At 42.0% G+C, this 22,057-nt stretch overlaps 1 protein-coding gene across 1 annotated transcript in view; it reads right to left on the reverse strand.

The window, feature by feature from the left end:
- The window catches only part of MCF2L2 (MCF.2 cell line derived transforming sequence-like 2), a 66,839-nt gene that overhangs the window by 9,667 nt on the left and 35,115 nt on the right, over positions 1–22,057 (reverse strand). The window contains exons 11-14 of the mRNA XM_018567060.1: positions 17,368–17,439; positions 7,558–7,673; positions 7,281–7,393; positions 6,426–6,526 (exon numbers count right to left, since the gene is read on the reverse strand). Coding sequence (XP_018422562.1) covers positions 6,426–6,526; positions 7,281–7,393; positions 7,558–7,673; positions 17,368–17,439 — 402 coding nt within the window. The remainder of the gene's footprint in view (positions 1–6,425; positions 6,527–7,280; positions 7,394–7,557; positions 7,674–17,367; positions 17,440–22,057) is intronic.

A 22,057-nucleotide genomic window follows, 5' to 3' on the forward strand; every position in this document is an offset into this window, starting at 1 on the left:
GGGGGGTGTTAATAGCTCAATATGTTTTTATCCAAATGTGTTTCAGTTTAAAGTGGCTAGCTCTTTTAATGTTTAATGGGCATTTAAACTCAAGCCACACCCTGCCTAACAAATAGATGCCAATAGCTTTCACCATTATAAGTGAGACACTTGAAATTTCAAACTAAAATAGATTTTTGTTTCTGTTTTATTTAGACTTAAGCACCATCCAGGGTCAGAATCTACTTCCTGGCATAACCTTCTCACCCCAGCTGTCACAGTCATGTAGTTCCTGGTGCTTGCTCTTTAGCGTTTATGATCTGGGCTTTGCGTGCACATTTAATTATATCAAGCAGGCAAAACAATAAAAACCTCTCACTATATATCTTTAACCAAATAATTCAACATTTTCTGATCATGGTTGTGGTATATAATCAATATTACATGAAAAGACTTCCCCTAAAAAAGCACTAATGACCGTGATAAAAAAGCTTATATCAAAAATGATTTGTTTCTGTAAACACCCACTTCACCAACCATAAACACAAACAAAAACAAAACAGTTAAATAAATATAAAACACTGTTATTTTGATACTGCTTTGTGTACACATGTTGCACATATCAGCCCCATGCTGCGTCTCTTATGACATAATACGAAATTATAATGTTACAGTGAGGGAGATGACTGGGCGATGAAAGGCTGACTATACACTAAAATAAAATCGGGGGAATTCATCAAAACTGGAGCAGACAAAATCTAGAGCAGTTGACCATGGCAACCAATCAGCTTCTCTCTTCAGTTTGTTCTGTTAAGATTTGATCACGAAAGAGAGAAGCTGATTGGTTGCCATGCACAGCTGCTCCAGATTTTGTCAGCTCCAGTTTTGATAACTGGATTAAAGAAACGTAACAGGTTCCTCCATCTGTGCACAGCTATTGTAGTGTTACTCAGTGTGACTGCTGGCACCCACCACTGTCATAATACCATAAAAGTGGCAGCAGCTAATTGTCTGCAGCCACTGTTTGGGTGACAATTTTCAGCCTGGCACCTTCAACAAAATTTGATTGAGTAATTCATTTTTTGGCGAGCCGACAGATCCACCCATTGTTAGAATTTTGGCAGATTCTTGGGAATCAGACAAAATTCTAACAGTGCATGGTAACTTAAGACAGGAAAAGGTTGCCTGCAATGTCAGTAGTGGAATTACTGGACAGGAAACCCTTTGTGCAAAACAAAAATATACACCTCCATATTGATAGCTTCATAACTACATTCAGAAGGCTTTCCTGAGAGAGTAAACAATAGAAGATATTACATAAACATGAGCTCTTTTATTTAAGCTTGTGTTGATATGTTATATCCGGGGTCTCAAAGAACCGGTACTATGTGGTCTGCAGCCAGCTGCCTAGTCTTAACTGAACGCCAGTCACGAGGATGGATTAGTAAGGTCTGCTCAAGACCTTACTAATCAACCCCTGGATCACCAGGGATTGTGCCTCAGTGCCTTCTTCCTGAGGGGGCTCTTTCTTTTATTTTATGTAGGGGAGTGTATTATTGTGGGGGGGCTGGGGAATGGGGGAGTGTATTATTATTTCAATTATTGTGGATTTCTGTGTATGTGTGTGTGAGATTGTATTCCTGTATGTATGTATATATGTGTGTATGTGTGCATTAGGCCCCATTCACACCTGTACGTTTAGGTGTGTTTAGTGATTCCTGGATAGGGAACTTACATTTTCCTGCAGTAGTAATTCTTAATCTGCTGCTTGCAAGCAGCTTTCACCCATTAAAGTTAATGATCAGGTGACAGCCGCTGCATGTAAATGCCGGCACACAGCATATACCAGTATGTGATATGATTACATAAGGTTAGGAATCAATCACTCTCTGTGGATGCACAATCAATGCGTCCACGGATAGGGATTGATTCCTGACTTCATGTAATCATATCACATACCATTACATGCGGTGTGCAGGCGTTTACATGCAGGGGCTGTCCCCTGATCATTAACTTGAACGGTTGACAGCTACCACTTGTAAATGCCAGATTATGGATTCCTGCTGCAGGAAAACACAAGTTCCTGACACAGGAATCCCTAATTACACCTAAAGATACAGGGGTGTACATGGGGCTTTATTGTGTGTATATTAGTGTGTGTATTGCTGGTTGTGGGTGTATGATTGTGTGTGTATTAGTGTGTGTGTGCACATGGGGGGTGGATATTTCTATGTGTGTGTATTTCTGTTTATGTGTGAGTGAATGTGTGAATCTGTTGGTCCTCTATGATTAAAATGAAACCCTGTAGGAAATACCACACACACATACTGACACTGCACACATACACATGTATACATACTGATATGACACACACAGAAACATTAACACACATACCGACATCACTCACAGGAATCCTGACAATACACACACAAACCATCACAAAAATATACTGACATTGCATAGAAAGAAACTATAACAAATACATACCAACTTTAGAAACACACACAGACATTAACACTGGTACCGTATATAGTTACATTTTATTTTGAAGTACGAACTTTGACAAGCGGCCCCCATGGAAGAAAAAAATTTGTCCAGTGGTCCCCCAAGTGAATTGAATTTGAGAACCCTTTGTTTGTGTTTCCAACAGGGTTTAATTTTAATCATAGAGGACCAACAGATTCACACATTCACTCACACATAAACAGAAATACACACACACATAGAAATACACACACATAGAAATATGCACCCCGGCCCCCCCATGCTGTGGGTCTTTTATTATTGATGGTGATAAAACAATTTTAACATAAACCTGTAGATGTCACTGTATACTCATTCTACATTGCTCTGATAGTACTTGTGTCACAACTAATACAAGTAACTTCCCAGTGTAAACATGTAGGAAATACTAACATTAGGAAAACATTTCTTTCATTTGAGGTTACTATTAACAGCATGCAGCTTGCCACACTTCAGCATATGTATAATTGGACTAACCCTGCCAAGGATAATGGAGATGGAGACCGTATTAGGCAAACCTGCAACCATAACCCGCTTCCACTGCCTGACAACACTTTACTTCTGTTTTGAAACAGCAGCTCCAGGCAACAAGTAAACTAGATTAAAGAACTGATAATGCCGTGAATAAAACACTGCACAGTGCTATAGTCAGAAAGGCTAATAAATTTATCTTAAATCTGATTTTTTTATCATCTCTAGCAACTATATGTAGCAAACTTCTTTTACTGCCGCTTTGCTGTAGCAGTAAACAACCCCCCTGGCTCAGTAATGGGTTACAGTAAAAAAAATGCCCCAGGGTTGGTGGTCAGTGGGATTTAAAAAAGGAACAGTGCCCTATCATCGGCATTACTAGGAGTAATAGTGCCCCATAGTTAGTGTTAGTGTAAGAAACAGTGCCCCATCACTGGTGTCAATGGAAGGTACTGTGTACCATTACTGAGGTCAGTGAGATGAACAGAGCCCCATTGTTGGTGTCAGCAAAAGGAACAGTGCCCTATCATTGGTGTCAATGGGAAGAATAGTGCCCCAATAATTGTGCAAGTAGGAAGAGGTTTGAAGAACTGTGCCTCAACATTGGTGTCCAAAGGGAGGAATAGACCCCAGCATTAGTGTCAGTGAGTGCAACAATATTCCCCAGCATTGGTGTCAGCGTCAGTGTCATTAATATTAAATCCCAGCATTGGTGTCAGTGGCCACAATAATAATCCCTGCAATGGTGTCAGTGGCTGCAATAATAACCCCTAGCATTAGTGCCAGTGGCCACAATAATAAACCCCAGCATTAGTGTCAGTGAGTGCAACAATATTCCCCAGCATTGGTGTCAGTGTCAGAACTAGCGACCCCCAGCATTGGTGTCAGTGGCAACAATATGGACCGCAATAATAACCCCCAGTGCTGGTGTATGAGGCTCAGTAATAGCCCCCAGCAATAGTGTCAGCGCCTGCAAAAAAACTCGCAGCATTGGTGTTAGTGGCTGCAGTAATAACCCCCAGCATTGATTTCAGTGGCCGCAATAATAACTCTCAGTGTTGGTGTCAGTGGCCACATTAATAACCCCCATAATACATTTTCATCTTAAGCACTCTAATCATCCCCTGTTGATGGGAAACTCCAGACTTGAGCAAGGTTTAATTTGTAGGGTGTTTCCAGATTGGAAGGACAAGTGGTTCAAAGACGTTTGACTTGAGATCAATTTGCTTTGTTATACCAACAGATTCAGGATTACTTTATTGATTGGAAACAATGAGCTCACCAGCACACCGAGGCCAACTTTATAGATCCGTCCTTAATTGACATTCAGATAAACATGGTGTCACAAGAAAACACAATGTTTTGGAACCACATACTATCTCTTCAATAGGCAAAACAATGTTGCAATTTCTTGTTTCTCAAACGTTGCGATTTCTTCGATAAAGTGGACCTCCATGTGCAGGTGACCTCATTATTTCAACTGTGTATGCGCCATCATCCGCTGACCTTTTCAGCACCCACTGAAGTGATATGCAGTGATATGTCAGTCTGGAGTGTGATAGGACATCTCTCACATTATATTAATTCAGTTCTGAGAAATTCCCCTAAGAATGGTGCAATTGGCCTATTCCACCTCAACCTAACCACTCAACCATCACATTCTCAAACAATTCATCTCCACACAGCTACCTCCTCATGTATCATTTGCCCCTCCCTTTTAGATTGTAAGCCCTCGGGGGCAGGGCCCTCCTCACCATCTTGTCTTGGATTGTATTGTGATTATAATGTCTTCCTTAAATTTTAAAGCGCTGCGCAAACTGTTGGAGCTTTATAAATCCTGTATAATAATAATAATACTAATTAATGTACCTGTGGAATTTTGCTGGACTCGGAAGTTAAGGGAGTTGATGAGTGTTATGAAGTTAAATGGAATACGTTTTTCCCGCACAATAATGAAAAAGGAAACTTAGTGGTCTATTTATAAACAATTTGCAGAGCCATTTGCCATGTGAATCTCTGTGAACGTCCATTCTATGTGAATAGAGGATAAAACTAACGTTCTTAGTATATATTCTTTTCGAGTTCAGTGTATTGTAATACCACATTATGGCCACTAGATGAAGCTGAGGTGCAAAAAATAAATGTTTCTTATGCAAATTGTTTATAAATAGATCCCTAAGTGTCTAAGGGTTATACTAGGATTTGTAGGAGCACAATAAGCACTGATTTAAGAGACCTAAATTTGAAAATCATCAATGGGGTATACATATCTATTGAAAGATATAATAAAATGTACAATAGGAGATATTAGAGGAGATATTAGATGTTTAAAATGTGGTGACTTAAACTGACTTTAGGAACAAGTTGTCGTGAGCAGATCCTGAGTAAATGGTGCCACACCCCTATTGGCCAATGGAAAAAGTGTAGGTAGCTACACTTTTTCCATTAAACTGGCATTAAACTCTCCCCCCACCGCTCTAGCAGGTGCCGGCCAATAGGAAACAATTGGGCGGAGCTAGCTGTCACTGGTAGCTCCGCCCAATTGTTCTTTTAATTTTTTTAATTTATTATTTATTTACATTTTAAAACATTTTTTTCAACTTTTTTTTAATTTTTTCAACTTTTTTCACTGTTTGCTATTCTGCTCATCACCACGGAGGTACCAAGCAGAATAGCTGACCCGAATGCCGCTCAGCTGAGTCAGCTGAGTGGAAGTCCTTCTGCACTTTGGTTCAGCCGAACATGCAGAGCATGTTTGGCTGACCGAAGTGCAGCCGAAGGCAGCCGATGTACGGTTGAAATCAGCCGTACTGAGCAATAGTGAATAGCCGAACGTTGTTCGGCTCACTTAGCTATGGCTCGGTTATTCAGAGAAAGAAAAAAAGAAAGAGAGAAAGTCGTGTTTCTGGGCCTATTCCAAGGTCCTGATAAGGATTTTATAATACTTTAATCCTGCTGACCTTGAAAATGATACTATGTAGGTGATTAAACAAGATGGATGTACAGTGGCCTTTGTGCCATTTTATTATATTGCAGTTTTATGATTATATGTGTGTGAGACATCAGCCATGTCATAAAAAGTTTATTGAGCACTGGTATAAGTTTTTGCAGAAGTATTCACTTCAACAAATATTAGGGTTTTAAAAAGATACTATGAATTATATGGCCGATGTTAAGGGGGAATTTAGTTTTTGTATAATTGAAGGTTTTTTTAAAATTGTTGTTCTCCTTTATCAATAAAAGAAAATAATTAAAAATATATTTTTTTGCAGCAGAGTTTATCTGTATGGCTGACCTCCATCTATAGTTAATTCATCCTTTTATAGACTGTTATCCCACATCATACAATGGCTTTAGTTAATCTGCTGTATTAAAAAGTAGATGTTGGTCCTTTTCAGAAACCACACTGAAAAAAATGGCCGCAGACAGCTCTTTGATATGTAAATAGTTACCTGTGATGTTGTCCTTCTGCAACACATTAGCAGATGCCACTGGTGTCAATATATTGCATGGTACCCAGGCTTTCCTTTTGGTAATTGGATCCTTCACTAGCCTAAAAGGAATAAGAGTAAGACTTTCTATTAACCCGTCAGTTAAACCAGATGAGAGAACAAATTAAACCAAACAAGTTCTCCACTGATGTCCTGCATTGCCTTCTTAAGGGAATGTATAATCATATACTATATACAGTATATATGTACTTGAGTTTTTTCTTTAGTTGGATGCTGTTTTAAAAAAAAAAAAATCTACTAAAGTGGTAAGTGAGAAGCCATCGTTGGTCTATCCTGCAAATGCTAGTTGCCTGTATGCCATGCGGATTCAATAACTTTGCAGGTTTGCTTTATCTTTTGGGGATTCTTTTAGTGATATTTCTGCACTTGGGTTCCTGGGTCTACACACATGCTGTGACCATCAGGAAGTCCTTTCGCACTACCTGTTGGATGTTTTATTTATTTTACACTACAGATAATGCAGCAGGAGTAGCTGGGGTAAACAAAGGTGGATAGAAATGCCTATAAACCAGGGGCTGGTCCAACAGGCTCTAGCTAAAACAAAGAACTAATGTTTGGATGGATGAACACTTTAAGGTTTTTTGAATAGTCTATGTAGGAAAATGAATAACATTTGCAATAAAGAGGAAGTTAAGAACACAAAATACATCATTAAATAATGAAAGTCCTACAGTTGTGGTTACTTTCTAAAAATGACAACTTTTGCTTGCCTGAATACCAACATTCAGATATGCCAACTGTGTTAAACTGACCTACCCCTTGACAAATGACTTCTGCACATTACGTAAAACTTACCACTGTCCGTTCTCTCCGCACTGTATGAACTGTACTATATCACCTTCTTTGAGGGAAAATGTGCTAGGTGAACATGTTTCAAAACTACTTTCAATCGAGAAAAGCTTTGACCCCTGAAATGGTAAATAAACGAGAATAAATGTGTTTGGTCTGGTAACACTAAATAAAAAAAAACATTTCCCCCAAAAGAAAAAAAAATGCCTGTACGCCTTGAAAATACAGTATAAAATAATTGTGAACAGATTATGTCAGGATTTGTACAAGATGAAATCATTACTTTGGAATGAGTGGTTTCTTCTTCAATATCAGACGAATTTGAAAGTTCATCGTTGCTGGATGGAATGGCAGAAAAATCTTCGTATGTTTCTAAGGAATTTAGGTGTCTTGGCCAACCTTTAGGAAAATAAAGAAAGTATAAAAGACATATTTCCGGTGAAAGCCATAATTGTTAAAGAAGGTAAAAAAAAAATCTTAACCCTTGCAGTGGGGTTACACCTGCACTGCAAGAGTTAAGTGCTCGTTTTGTTATACTCAAATCAAGCAGGTCCTGTGAGTCATCACATCTTATACAGTGTATAGGATGTGAGGACACCGAGGGACAATGCATCGCTGGAGCTGAGGAGGAGGGAGGTTTAAGGGACCTATTGGAGTTCTTCTTTAACCACTTCAAGACCAGGTGTTTAGACCCCCTTCCTGGCCAGGCCATTTTTCAGTATTCAGCGCTGCGATACTTTGACTGACGTTTATTCCGTCATGCAACGCTGTACTGAAATGAATTTTATACCATTTTTTGGGGACAGATAGGGCTTTCTTTTGGTGGTATTTAATCACCACTGGGGGTTTTATTTTTTATTATAATTAGGAAAAATTACTGAACATTTTGAAAAAAAAACGTTTTTTGTAACATTATGTTAGGAAACATTTATTATTACCCAGTTTTTCGGTCAAATATTAAAGATCAGGTCACGTCGGTTAAAAAGAAACTAAACATGTCAAGCTTTAAAATTGCGCGCACCCGCGACATCGCAGAAAACGACGGCAACCAAAATTGGCCATAGGCGACACTTTAAACGTTTTTACCGCTCATCAGTTTAGTGTTATCAGTGATTGATGGCCCTAGACTTATTGCTCTCACTCCGACGTTCGCGGCGATATGTAACATGTGCGGCGTAATGGGCGCAATCGTCTTTTTTGCACGTATGCGCCCCCGACGCATGTTTGCATGCGTGTATGTATGGGTGGGGACTTTAAAAAAATTTTTTTTTCTTTAATTATTTTTTATGTGTAACTTAAAATTTTGGGGGGCGGGGGTACTTTAAATTTATTTTTTTTTTTTTTTTTTCACTAAACTTTATCGCTATCACATACGGGGGCTAATAAAACCCCCCTATGTGATAGCAAAATATGTGACAGGTCCTCTTTATGGAGACATCAGGGGTCTCCAAGACCCCTAATGTCACCTAGGACCCCCCAAAAGAAGCTGATGAAGCAGAGATCTGCTCCATCAGCTTCTTTCCAGCTTCTGAAGCTGGAGAGTGACACAAGAATGCGGAAGTGATGTATTATACAACACTTCCGCATTCTTTCAGAGGAGAGGGGACCGGAGGGAGCTCGTGTACCGAGCTCTCTCTGATCCCCTGTGTCACAGGCGACATGCTGATCCCGGGCTCGCACCGGGCACAGCGGAGCCCGGGATCAGCGGGACAACGGCAGGGGGGCCGCGGAGGGGGGGGGACACCCGATCGGCACCCCATACATGCGATCGGCCGGCTCTACCGCCGGCGGATCGCATGTATATTAACGGGCATCGCTGCCCGTTTTTAAATTCCGGCCATTTCCCGCTCGCTAGGGGGCGTGTCTGAGCGGACGTCTAGAGACGCCCGCTCCGATCGAGAGAGCTCCTGGCCGGCCGTTTTTTTACTACGGCCGGCCCGGAGGTAGTTAAAGGAGAACTATGGGGGTCAGCGCTTTTCCCCATAGTTCTCCCAAGGGTCACAGGGGGACACAAACTAGCGTCCTCCCGTGACCCAAAGCTCAGTATATCGCAAGCTATAACTCGCGGTATACTAAGACCACCGCAGCCAGGACGGATCCCGACAATGCTGTCGAGATCCACCCATCTGTGTGATTGACAGCTGGCTCTGCCTATCTAGAGGCAGAGCCAGCTGTACCTGCCCCCTCCCCGTCTGTTTCGCCAGTCAGCGCTGGAGGATTGGACAGGGGAGGGGGAATCCCTGAAGGGAGCAGTGAGTGACAGTCACGGCTCTCTGCAGGGACATGATCGAGAAGTGAGCGAGCGACAGTATGTGTTCGCTCACTTCCCGATCTATTGAGCCGACGTGTGACAGTTTCGTTGTCACACGTCGACTCGAACTATGAGGATGACTGATTTTCACTCACCTTATAGTACTCCTTTAATAGCTGTTGCACACAATGTGAAATGACTTTGGTTATAAAGAGACATGTTTTATAGTCGTGTTGCAGAATATCATTAATGCTTTTTGGTAGAAACTCATGAGTCTGAGTCATTTCACTCATGAGTGAAATAAATGAAGAAAATGTGAACATTGGCTTTAGCGAGTATTCCTTCAAAGATTGTAACATGCACAGTAAATGCCACTTGATGTGCACTTAAATAGCAGTTCCCCCCACAGAGTCTCACTTGTACATATTAAATCAATTGCGTCCACACTGGCATTACAGTTATAGAGGAATGCTCTTCTAATTAGGAGATGCATGTGACTGAGAGACTGATTTGCAAATTATTCTATGATTTGCAAAGTAGGCACATGCAGGATGTATTGCTTTCCACTCTCTTTAGGTCTGTCCATCCTGTGTTTTTTTTAAATAGGTTAATAATACCTCCTTGTGGAAACAGTAAAAATGTATCACTTAAAAATCCAACATAAATAAGCCTTTTCACAAAAAAACCTGTCAAAGGAGAAAAGCTGAAGCGCTCTCTGTTGCAACCATATACTGCAAATATTTCATGTTCTAAGAAACCAGAGTCATTGTTATCTGATGGCAACATTTCCTTTGACTCAGGATATTATATCGCAACCCAACTTTTCAGTTAGGTCTCCAAAGGCTGGCACACAAGGAAACACACAGCTGATATACATATAAAGGAACTGTTTTACAAAAGGTTTTTACACAAAAAATGAATCACTTGAAAATCCAACATGAATACGCTTATTCAGAAAACCCTGCCGGGAGAAAAGCTGTGGTGTTTGCTGCCGTTGCCATATTTCAAGTATTTCATGTTCTGCAATAAAGTCATTGTTATCTGATGGCAACATTTTAATTTCCTTTTACTCGGGATAGTATATTGCAACCCACATTTTCAGTTAAGTCTTCAAAAGCTGGCACACAGGGAAACACACAGCTTAAAGAAGAACTCTGGGGGGGAATGTTAACTATAGGTGCACCAAAATGAAAATTTCAAAACCAAAATGAAAACCGAAAATGTTTTTTATTATAACTTTTTCAAATTTTTATTTATTTTTTATAAACTTTTTTCTTTTTTTATATTTTATTTTTATTTATTCATTTTTATTAAATATTTTTATTTTTTACTTTACTGTTGGGGGCTTCGGGGAAATATTAGGGGTACCCCTGATATTTCCTTTTTAAAATAGAAAATTAGATCTCAATCTCTTTTTCTGCAGCCCCCTGTTATAAATGAACAGGAATCCTCTATACTGAGTGTCCCTGTTAATTTATAACATGAGAACAGTGTGTTTATTATAACCACCATCATGAATGAACAGGGGGTGATATAGATCATTCCCATTCTTTCATAATTGGGGACACAGTAAACATACTCTGTCCTCAATTATCTACGTTATCTATGTTTGTACCCGCTCTCCATCCTGACATGCTGTCACAGGAGGCTGGGTGGTGTGAGGCAGGAGGAGAGCTCAGCCTCCTGTGACAGCACTGGCTGTCTCCGCCCACACCGCCGCTCTTCTGTTCTGTGACAGGAGGCTGAGAGGAGCGGGAAGGAGAGATGCCGGCCGCTCGCATCGCTCTCCTCCAGCAGTGCTCGTCCTCCTGTGACAGTTTCTCACCTCTCCGCTGGGACACAGAGCAGCACCCAACGGGGAGGAGAGAAATCATGGATGCGGAGGCTCATGGAGGCTCTAGGGACCAGTCTAAGAACAAGCCAGCTTGAATGATCAGGTGAGTATACCTTTTTTTAGCACCTAGATGCAAACAAGTAGTTAACCCTTGCAGTGCGGGGGCAGCTGCAGCAGCAGCACCACTTGGCCAAGAAAAACTCCCACCATGCTGATTGGAAAATAAAAGAGCAGCAGCACAATGATGAAACCATCCTTTTGCTCTCTCCTACTGAAGGAATATTTTGTTTCAGCCCCTAACTGCGGTACAGGGGTTTACAGGATGTTGATCATGAAAATAATTTGAGGTACTCCCACAAGTTCATTAAAAAAATGAGAGATGAATGCAAATCTGTAATTGATGTTATTATATCTGCCTGGAATTCATCTTTTACTATTTGTTAACCCTACCCAGTGCATATTATTGCATGACCTGCTTTTCAATTGGTTTATTGTCTTGCTATCAAAATCATTTACATCAAGCTATTCCTTCAATGTCATGTTTATTTAGCATAAAATGCATTCTCAAACACTGGATGGATTACAACAGAACAAGTACAAGCTGTTCATGAATACAGGAATACATAATAGAACAATATAGTGCCGAGCTACAATCAAAACAATGTGACTATATATACAATGGTAATACAATGTGTTCAAAAATTAAAACAGTCAAATCAAACAGGGATACAAAATAAATATATTGGTGGACTGGTTTTAAGTGCTCAAGGTTCGAGCTGTGTTTATATCTGCTTACTGTTGGACTCCATCACTGCATACTCTTGTCACTAGGCTTTTTGATAAAGGTTTTAAAGTGACATTAAAGTCAAAAAAATGTTTCCCTCCCCCAATGTTAATGTAAGCACTTACCGTATTTTTCCGCCTATAAGACACCCCCATGTATAAAACACCCCCAACTTTTCTTACCCAAAATTCAGAAATCAATATTTTAAATTATATAATTCATCACACTTACCTCTGAGTCAATCACGTTATGCTCCGACATTACAGCTCCGGGCACTGGCTACACGCTCTCCCCCGGCAGCAGCTGACGTCGGGTACAAAAGATTTATGATCGGATTACAGAGACAAGATAACAGTTTTCCTCCAGTCGTGGATCTTTTGTGCCTGGCGTCAGCTGTTGCTGGGGAGAGTGGATTGCAGAGGCAAGATAACAGTATTCTTCCACTCTCCCCAGCAACAGCTGACGTCAGGTACAAAAGATTTCTGATTGGAGGAAGACTTGTCTTGTCTTTGCAATCCGAAGTTTCACTCGTGAGACTAGTTTGCAGTGGTATCTGCTCTTTCAGCAGATTTTCCTCTCACGGTTCTCCTCTCGGCCCCCGTGTATAAGACGCCCCCCTCTTTTTGGGTAAACATTTGAATGAAAAATTAGCGTCTTATACACGGAAAAATACGGTACCTTAAATGATGTTTCTTAATCCGATCTTCCCCTTCTTTCCTGTCCTTTTCAGCCTTCTCTCCAGCGGTGCGGCGGGTCTCCGATCCAGCGCTGACTCCTCTGTGCTTGCTGGCACTTCCGATCCCGCTGTGTCTGCTTGTGGGTGCACGCGTCCATAGACTTACCTTGCGTCTCTCCCCGTCTCCCGGCCGAAAATCCGAACTGCGCATGCGCCCGCCCCAAGATGATTTGCGGCCGCCTGAGCAGTTTCAGATTTTACGGGCGGGAGTGCGCAGAGAAGACGGGGTAAGTTTAAACTGCTGTTAAAGCAGTTTAAAAAAAACTAAAACTTTTTGCATAAATATATATATTTATGCAAAATATAAAGCAAAAAAAAAAAACGGAGGGTTTAGAAACCCTTTAAGTGTTTATATTGTTATGCTCTATGGTGTGTGCTTGTCTTCATTCATGATATCGCATAATAGGGAGAGCTGGTTTTCTGTCGGATTTGCCGACCGTGTTAGGTTTGCCGACCTACGGAATCCGCACGGCCATGCCTCCAACAAAATCGCTAGTGTGCATGTGCACGCATGTGCTCTGATAACACATTAGAGGAGAAAAAAATTATTTCAACTACATCAGCGCGCATGGGCCCTGATGTCACAAAGGTCACAATCTCCTGGGAGACTGAGCAACCCAGTGGGTCCAAAAAAGGGGTGTGGTGAACTAAGGCAAAACATCAACCAATGCGAAGATGGTGGCCTTTAAGATGCGCCTAAAATATGTATAGGCTTTTTTTTCTTCCATGCGGATTTCATTCAGCGCATGCGCAACTGTGGTATGGAGAAGGCGTGCCCATGCGCGTTACGTAGGTGGCCAAAAGTACCGGGTTGGCAAATATGACAGAACACTGGCTGAGGAGAATTAACGTCCAAAAGGCTGTAGATCATTATAGACAAGAGGGATTCTAGCTTTATAGTCCATACACGGAGCTTGAAATAGGAGCCATCGTGGTAGACATCAGAGTTGTACCACTGGATGAGCAATCGTCAACTGCACACTGAGGGGTGTCTCACCCGTAAAAGAGATCAGCGTTATGAGACCTACTTAGTAGGTCACAGGAGAAGGTGTGAGTGTCACTGAAAAGGGTTAACACTAAAGACAATGTCTTAAGCTGCCCATACACCTATACAACCATCGCACGACTTTCGTTGTGCGATGGTTGTAAGGTGATTAAAGTTTCGTACGATCTGCCCTTCTTGGACAGGCAGATCGTACTTGCGATCAGCGCAAGCCCGCCTCGCTGAGGGGCTGTCTTCCGATGATTGCAGTGCTGAGCGGGCAGTGTGCGCTTGCGCACACCGGCCCATGTGGCATTCGGCTTCCGAACACGCCACCAACCCGCCGAAAATCGTATGATTTTCGGCAGGTTTTCCAGCATACCCGGAAGACGAAAGTCGTGCGACCTTACAGTAGAAGTGGTTGCACGCTGCCCATACACCTGCCGATTATCATATGATCGCGGGATCACCCGCGATTGTCGTACGATAATCGGCAGGTGTATGGGTACCTTAAGGTGGATGTTTGATGTCTCCAGGGATGCACTATTCCTAACTTTGAGCACTATAATTATTTCAGACACTGAACCTTTATTTCTCTTTAGACTTTACACTTGTTACAAATACTTATTTTGTATCACTGTTTGATTTTACTCTGTTTTCATTTTTTAACACATTGTATTAGCATTCTTTATCTAGTCACATTGTTTTGATTGCAGCTTGGCACAATATTGTTCTATTGTGTTTCATGTAGAGTACCACTTATTTGGGTGTACTTGTGAGTGCTTTGTAGCTCTCTTAGTTGTCAGAATGAGACCGAAAACACAGGAAGAGGAGGTAGTACTGTCACTGCTAATCACATAAACAGCAAAAGAGTGTTTTTGTGGAAAGCAGTAGAAATATACAAAGGGTGCAATATTATACTGACATATGTTATAGAACAAATGTTATGATTTATTGCTAATTATTTATATAAATTGATTATTATATATATAAAAAAGGAAAGAGTATGGATTGGGGGGCAGGAATTCTCTCACACATTTGATACAGCAAAAGGATTAGAACTTCATGTATAGTGTCTGAGCTTCTTTGCCCAAACTGGATTAATTCTGTTGGTTAGTAACTGATTATATAGTAACAGTAACATTGGAAGCTGTAACATTGCTATTAGGTGTGACAGTTGTTGACATATATTCAATTATGTGAGCTAGTATTACAGTTGGTGGAAAATTCTGAACAGTGAAATAAATCAATCTCGCAATAATTCCCTCCTGTACTGTGCAAGAGTGCCTTCATCTCATAAAAGTTGAGGTCTTCAGCTTTCCCAGGATCCTGGTAGAAGACTGTGTGATGTCACCCTCACCTGGATGAATAGACCAAAAGCCAGGTTCTAAAATATGTATTTAGTTCTTTTTTGGGGGTAATTTTCTTTTCTTAGGCCTTAAGATTGAGGATATGTGGTGGGGCTGCAATATAGGGTTTAGTTGCTGAGGACTTTAAGGTCCACTTTAAAGTCACTAGCTAACATTCTGTTGAGGTGGGCCTTAACCCAGTGGTGTATTTAGGTTTCGTGCTGCCCTAGGCAAAACAAAACTCGGGCAACCCCCAATCTAAATTTGCCCCACCCCATCCCGTTTACAACCTTTTGCTTAACCTGTCAGCTTCTGACAGGTTGCGCTATTAGCGTAGCAGGGAAACTAGGGTCTCAGGTGGGCTGTGAAGGATCTCTGGTGGGCTCATCCTAGACCCTGCAGGCCCCACCAGAGACCCCACACAGCCCACTATAGACCCCGCACAGCCCACCATAGACCCCACACAGCCCAGCATAGATCCTGCTCAGCCCACCCTGAGACCCCACACAGCCCACCTGAGACCCCACATAGCCCACCTGAGACCTCACACAGCCCACCACAGCCTCCTCTCTCACCTGGCAGTTCTCTCAGACAAATTAGGCCACCGCAAGGCCCCACAAGCAGCCACCTAATTCGCCTGGTTAGGCAGTCGAGGCTACCTGATTCTGTGCACCTGTAAGCGGCGTCCACCGCAATCGCCGATGCGTCCCAGCGTGTAACGCACTCGGCGACGGCACTATGACGCGGATGGGCAGCACCGCTGCATGTCCAGAGGAACGTGCGGCTCCGCCCACCCGCACTTCCTCGTGTATTAAAAGCCGGTTTGGGGGACTTGCACGGCGTTCCTTTATTGCGCTTTCAAAGACTCAGCCTCTGACCCTTGCATGGGAAGGACCCGACCGATCCTGCCTACACCACCCTGGAGACCCAGCTGTGGATTGCCACTGCCACCTCCCTGCCAGGAATCCTCCACTTCAAACCCAGGAAAACCGATAAGTACCTTGCTACAATTGTTGTGAGACTTTCATGTACCATCTGCTGGAGCTGAGTTGCCTTGATACATATACTGTAGGATAAGACTTTCCAAATTACCTTATGCTGGCTTGATTACCTGGATGCATTTGCCATAGCTGAGATATATTCATTTAACTCCATGTGGGTATGATTTCCCTGATGCTGCTGTTATAGTTATGAGTATTGCATTTAAACCTTGCTGATCTGATTATCTTGATTCAAATAACATAGGGATAAGACTTTCATTTAACCTTGTGCTGGATCTCATTTACTTTGCTGCATTTCGCTACATAAATAAGACTTTATGTTAGACGTCAGTCTATATGATATCTTCACCAAGTTACCCTAAAGAACCACTAGGGGGTATGAAGTAATACCCTTCCTGTCCAAATCAATGAATCCCTGATCCAGTTGTCAGATGTCACGAACTCCAAACTCTCCGCCTTAGACTGAGAGTGACGCCTGGGGCTCAGTACTGATTGCCATTATAAAATACACACCCAAACCCTACCACTCCACTCTCCGCAGTTGTGGTTCACAACCGTAGACTGCTAGGCGTGACAGCACCTGGCTTGCCTTGCTGATTTGGGGGCAGCATTTTTTCGCTGCCCCCCTGTAAAGTGCTGCCCAAGGCGAATGCCTTGTTTGCCTGTGGTAGATACACCCCTCCCTTAACCTCCAAAAACTTAAAGATCTACTTTAGCAAATTTCAAAATTGCATTTCAAATGTATGTTTGCAGGTGTGCATGCATGCGCATACATTATGAGCACATTCATGCAAAATTTCCACCTGAAATGCAAGTGCACACATTCTTGTGCACTGTACACTTGATGCGACCAAGTTGCTAATGACATGATCACTCTGTAGCCTTTTTGGAAAAAGCGAACCGCTAGAACTTTCTGACACCAGTCACAAATGCACAAAATACCCTGGGCTATAAAAGGGTTCAAATTAAACCATCAAGAAAACTGAAATACAGAAGCAGGAAGTAGACACAGTTTGTACAAAACATGAAAATATATGTAAAGTATGTAACTTCAAAGTCAGATAACAAGAATGATACAGGCAACCACATACAAAAACAACCATGCAAGACAACAATAAGTATACTACAATATATATAGATATATATATATATATACCTTTTAGACCCAAGGGAGTAGGGTCACTCTTTATTTCATGTCTCTTTGCTTTCACATCAGGACCAAGAGGACCTAATAGTGGACAAATGTGAAAAAAGTGCAATGCATTTTGATTGTTCAAACTGTGTAATTATCAAGGATCAAAAAGGAATGAGAAATGACTGCAAGCCACACCACTGTCTTATTTGCAAGTAAAATGTCAACAGTACAACACCCACTGTATTACTGTAAATTGGTGTACAGAACTCCCCCAGAAATGTCACTTCCTGCTTTTGTGATTGGCTGACTGATCTTCCCAGAAGTCTGCACTAATATACAAGTTTAGTGAGATACTCCCTAAGTGTTATTTACCTCTAAAGGGATGCTGGCACAGTATCACTCCCTATTACAACACAGGGAGTGGTGTTGACACAGTACCATGCCCTATTACAACACAGGGAGTGGTGTTGACACAGTACCATGCCCTATTACAACACAGGGAGCCCCCCAGCTGTTTATGTTGAAGTCAGACCCTCCCATTCAGGAGTTATTCTGGAATGGACATGCTGTAACAAACAGCTATTGCTTCACAACAGAACCAGGTAGGAAGCTGCAACAAATTTGGTTAAAATCCTTGTAATATATTGATCACCCAGGAAGGAATTATTTTTTTTCTCAACAAAAGTGGAATTATTCTTTAACAAGCAGATATCTACAGGTACCTGAAGATAACTTTACGGAAGGAACCTGAAAGCTCAACGTTGTAAACTGAAGGTCCGTAGCACAGCGAAGCTGGCCCCCCGACAGTCGGCACAAATAAAAACTCCAGTATGTTTCTTTAGTGTTTCGTTTGTGCTGTTTTATGCCGCAAAAATTAACATTTGTGCTGCTTTTATTTTAAAGATAATAGCAATTGTTTTTTTCAAGATGATGGCATCACCCAGCTTCCCTACAACAACAAAACAACATGAAACTTGCTGGATGGTTAGTGCTACATTTGTGCTGGTTTGTGCCGTTTAAATCTCCATTCTATCTCCTTTCGTTTTTTAGTTATTTACCATTTATTAAAAGATCACCAAAGGTCACCCAGCCCCCTTACAACCGCCAAAAGACACGAAACTGGGCTGGTTAGTGCTACGTTTGTGCTGGTTTGTGCCGTAAAAAATTACATTTCTGCTGCTTTTATTAGTAAGATAATAGCAATTGTTCTTTTTTTTAAGATGATGACATCACCAGCCCTTCCGCAACAGCCAAATGACAGGAAACTTGCTGGATGGTTAGTGCCACGTTTGTGTTGGTTTGTGCTGTAAAAATTAACACTTGTGCTGATGTTATTTTTAAGATAATAATAGCAATTATGCGTCACCAAAGGAGACTTTTGGTTTTAGGATAATTGCTGTTATTTTAAAAATAAAAGCAGCACAAATGTTAATTTTTAGAGCCTTCACTGACCGCCTGGCGCCCACACTGACAGCCTGAGAGCCCACACTGACCGCCTGAGAGCCCACACTCGCCCTCATAGAGCCGTACTGGCCACCTAAGAACCAGAACAGCCTCCTGAGAGCCTGCACAGCCCGAATATGTAGCCTCATATTATTTTGCATGTTTTACTGGTATTTGTAGTCCTCTATAATTGGTGGTATTCTGCATTGCTGTATAATGTATGCTAAGATTTCTAGTCTCTCTACAGCTTGGAGTCGGTGGCAGATGTACCAGGGCCGCAGCTGCAACCGGGCCCTGGCACTCCAACACTGACTCCAAGCTGTAGCGAGACTACAAATCCCAGCCCAGACAGGAGGAAGGGGGCCCTGTCTAGGAAGTGCCATTGGTCCAAGCTGTCCAATCAAAAAAACCCCACTGAGACCATCGATCTTGATACCTCAGCAGTGCTGAGCAAGTGGGGGTCAGGGAGGCTCCTCCCTTCCTCCTCCCCACACAGCCTGGTTACCGAGCTGGGGGGGGGCTTCAACAGGATGAAAGTGGAGCTTCGGTGGGACGGGGTGGAGCTTCGGCTAGACAGGGGATGCCTCACCCAGCACAGAAGGCACGGCACGTCACTGCTTGAAATGTAGCCTACATATGGTAGTAGGCAGAATGTAAAAATGGGGGGACCCCAGCAAAAACACCAAAAAGTGGGTTTTCCTCTTCACATAAGAAGCTCCCCTTCACATCAGAGTCCCTCTTTTTCTCATTAGGAGTTCCCCTTCACATCAGAGGCATGACAATGTTTGAAATTTTTGAGGCTCCCCTGAGGAGGCCAGAAGGCACCCAACCTGGTTGGGAAAGGCTGATCTAAGAGGGATTTAAAGGCCATTTTAAAAATATATTTGTTTGTTTTTTCTGCTTGCTTAAAGTTTCAGACACATTTCAGATATGTTTCAGACTCAACGGACACTTCCCTTTTGACATTGAAATTATAGATATTTCCTGAGAATCTCTTGCGCATCCATATAAGTATATATATAGAATCTATCAGTGTCTATTCTGGACCACGGACTGTTAAAACTCTAGGTCAACTTTTTCAAACTAGCAGCTTAGAAACTTGGACAAGTATTGGTAATAAAGCTGCAGGATAGTGGTCAACCTATTTAAAACTGAGGTTAGGTGGTAGTCAGGAGTAAGTTAACCCTTTACTTTCTGAACTAAATGTGTATGTTTTATTGGTTATTTCATCTCTGTAACTACCCATCAAAGGATGTACTGTACCTAATTAGTTATGCTAAAGTATCCGCTTTATAAGCCAGTGTAAATGAGGACCAGAACCAAAACTATTTCTATTTTTAATTGTTTTCACATATGTGTTAACATAAACGTTTTATTATCTGACAAGGAGGAGTCCATGTTCCTGGGATAAAGGTGAGATCCACACAGCCAGGACAGTTTGATTAAAGCTTAAGTCCATGAAAACTATAAAATACCAATAAACCTCTATTTGCTCCTCATATCTCTTATTGCTCTTTCATATCCGTAGCCCCACCCCTATCTCTGTAACCAAACTTTGGGGAGGAGACGCCTCTAACACAGAGTAGAGGCTGTGACAGCTCTTGCCTCACCAAGTTAGGTTACCGTCACAGACTTACCCGGCGTGTCCCCGCGCTCCAGCGACAGGCGAATCGAGACTGCTACACCGCTGTGAGCCCAGAGCTATTCAGAGCACACAACCGCAAGTATTCTGGAAGTCATTGCAAATCTTGCTGAACCTGCTACATGTTTTGTGCTTGCTTGCATGCTGCTTATGTGTTGCTATCTCACACGTACACCCACTGATCCACTCCAGCTGTTCCGGATTGCTTCTCCTTCAGTTAGCTATACTTGCTAAGAGACGTAGGACTGACACATTCTCTAAAACTACCGTAGTAACGCATGAAGGGTAGTGGTTGTGCTAAGTCTGTTGCCTGCTGATAAGTCTGTAATTGGGGAGTACATGAGCTATCCTCATATTGCTTACCGCTGCTTGCTATCTGCTGATAAAACTGCATAGAGGTGCATCTAAATTGTTTGTTGCTGAATAATCTGCCATTTACCTCCCCATTGACTCTGCCTGCAAGTCCCATATCTTCATCTGCTTTGATAACTAGAGATTAACCCTTAGCTTCTCCTACTGTTTATCTCCCCATTTGATACTCCGCACGCTGGTACCGCACATGTACAGCTTGCCGCCTATGAGTGTGGGGTAAGGAGTACTACCTTTATATCACTGTAGCATATTCCTCAACTTAGTTTAACAGGAAGTATATGATGAGTGCGGTCTCCCTCTAGCATTTAATGTAATTGGGAGTCGCTCACTGAACTTCCTTATCCAATAAAACCTTCACCTGTTCCGCAGCTGTGATCCAGTTAGACACTTATCACTGGTCCAGCCTTGACAGTTACACAAGCAGTGGGGAAGCACTAGCTGTCAAAAGCCGGATGCGGCGCTGCCTGTAATTAACAGGCAGTGCTCTGTCCATGACAGGTTACACAGTGGAGAGGCTTTCCCTGCTGTGTAACCTGTAACAAGCTGCTCTGAATGGAGAAAAAGCTGTCAGCTTCAGACTTGAAGCTGACACCTTTTTTCTTCCTAATACTAGGTGAGGCTCTGCCTCACCTGCCTCCCCTGACCGCACGTCCCTGTTGTGATTGCATTTGCATTGACTGGATTGAGTGGTGAGAAGCAGTTCTGATGTGAACAAAAGATCATTCACACAGGCCTTGACAGGGCAACATGTAATCAGTGTGCAGTTTGCAGTATTCTTTTACTGGTGTGCCATTAAAAAAGTGCTGCTGTACAAGGTCATGCAGATCAATTAATAATGCATTTAAAATGTTCTCAATTTATACCCAATTCAGTCTCTTTTTTTACATAACAGAAATGTCAAATATGACTACTCAAACCCAAATATGTTTATTTATGAAAAATGGAGCAGGAGAATAAAGATAACTCGCCCATAATAGAAATCGCTTTGCACTGGAGAATAAACAGAAAATCTGACTTTTAGCTCCTTCTATTTTTACTGTCCTTACTGTGCACATTAGTATCACAGGCAGTGGAAGAATCTGCCCTGGGTGCAGCTCTCTGTCTTATGTGTGCTTTGCCCTGGGACTCGCCTCAATATTCACCCTCTCAATAGTTGTTACATTTATTATTATCCATCATTTCCATTTCTTCTTTTTTTTCCTGTCTCAGCCTCTGCCTTTTCTAAATAGTTGGGGAATACAAACCAACACTTTT

This window comes from Nanorana parkeri, unplaced genomic scaffold, assembly GCF_000935625.1.
Source record: "Nanorana parkeri isolate BGI_ZX_2015 unplaced genomic scaffold, ASM93562v1 scaffold1003, whole genome shotgun sequence".
Taxonomy (NCBI): Eukaryota; Metazoa; Chordata; class Amphibia; order Anura; family Dicroglossidae; genus Nanorana; species Nanorana parkeri.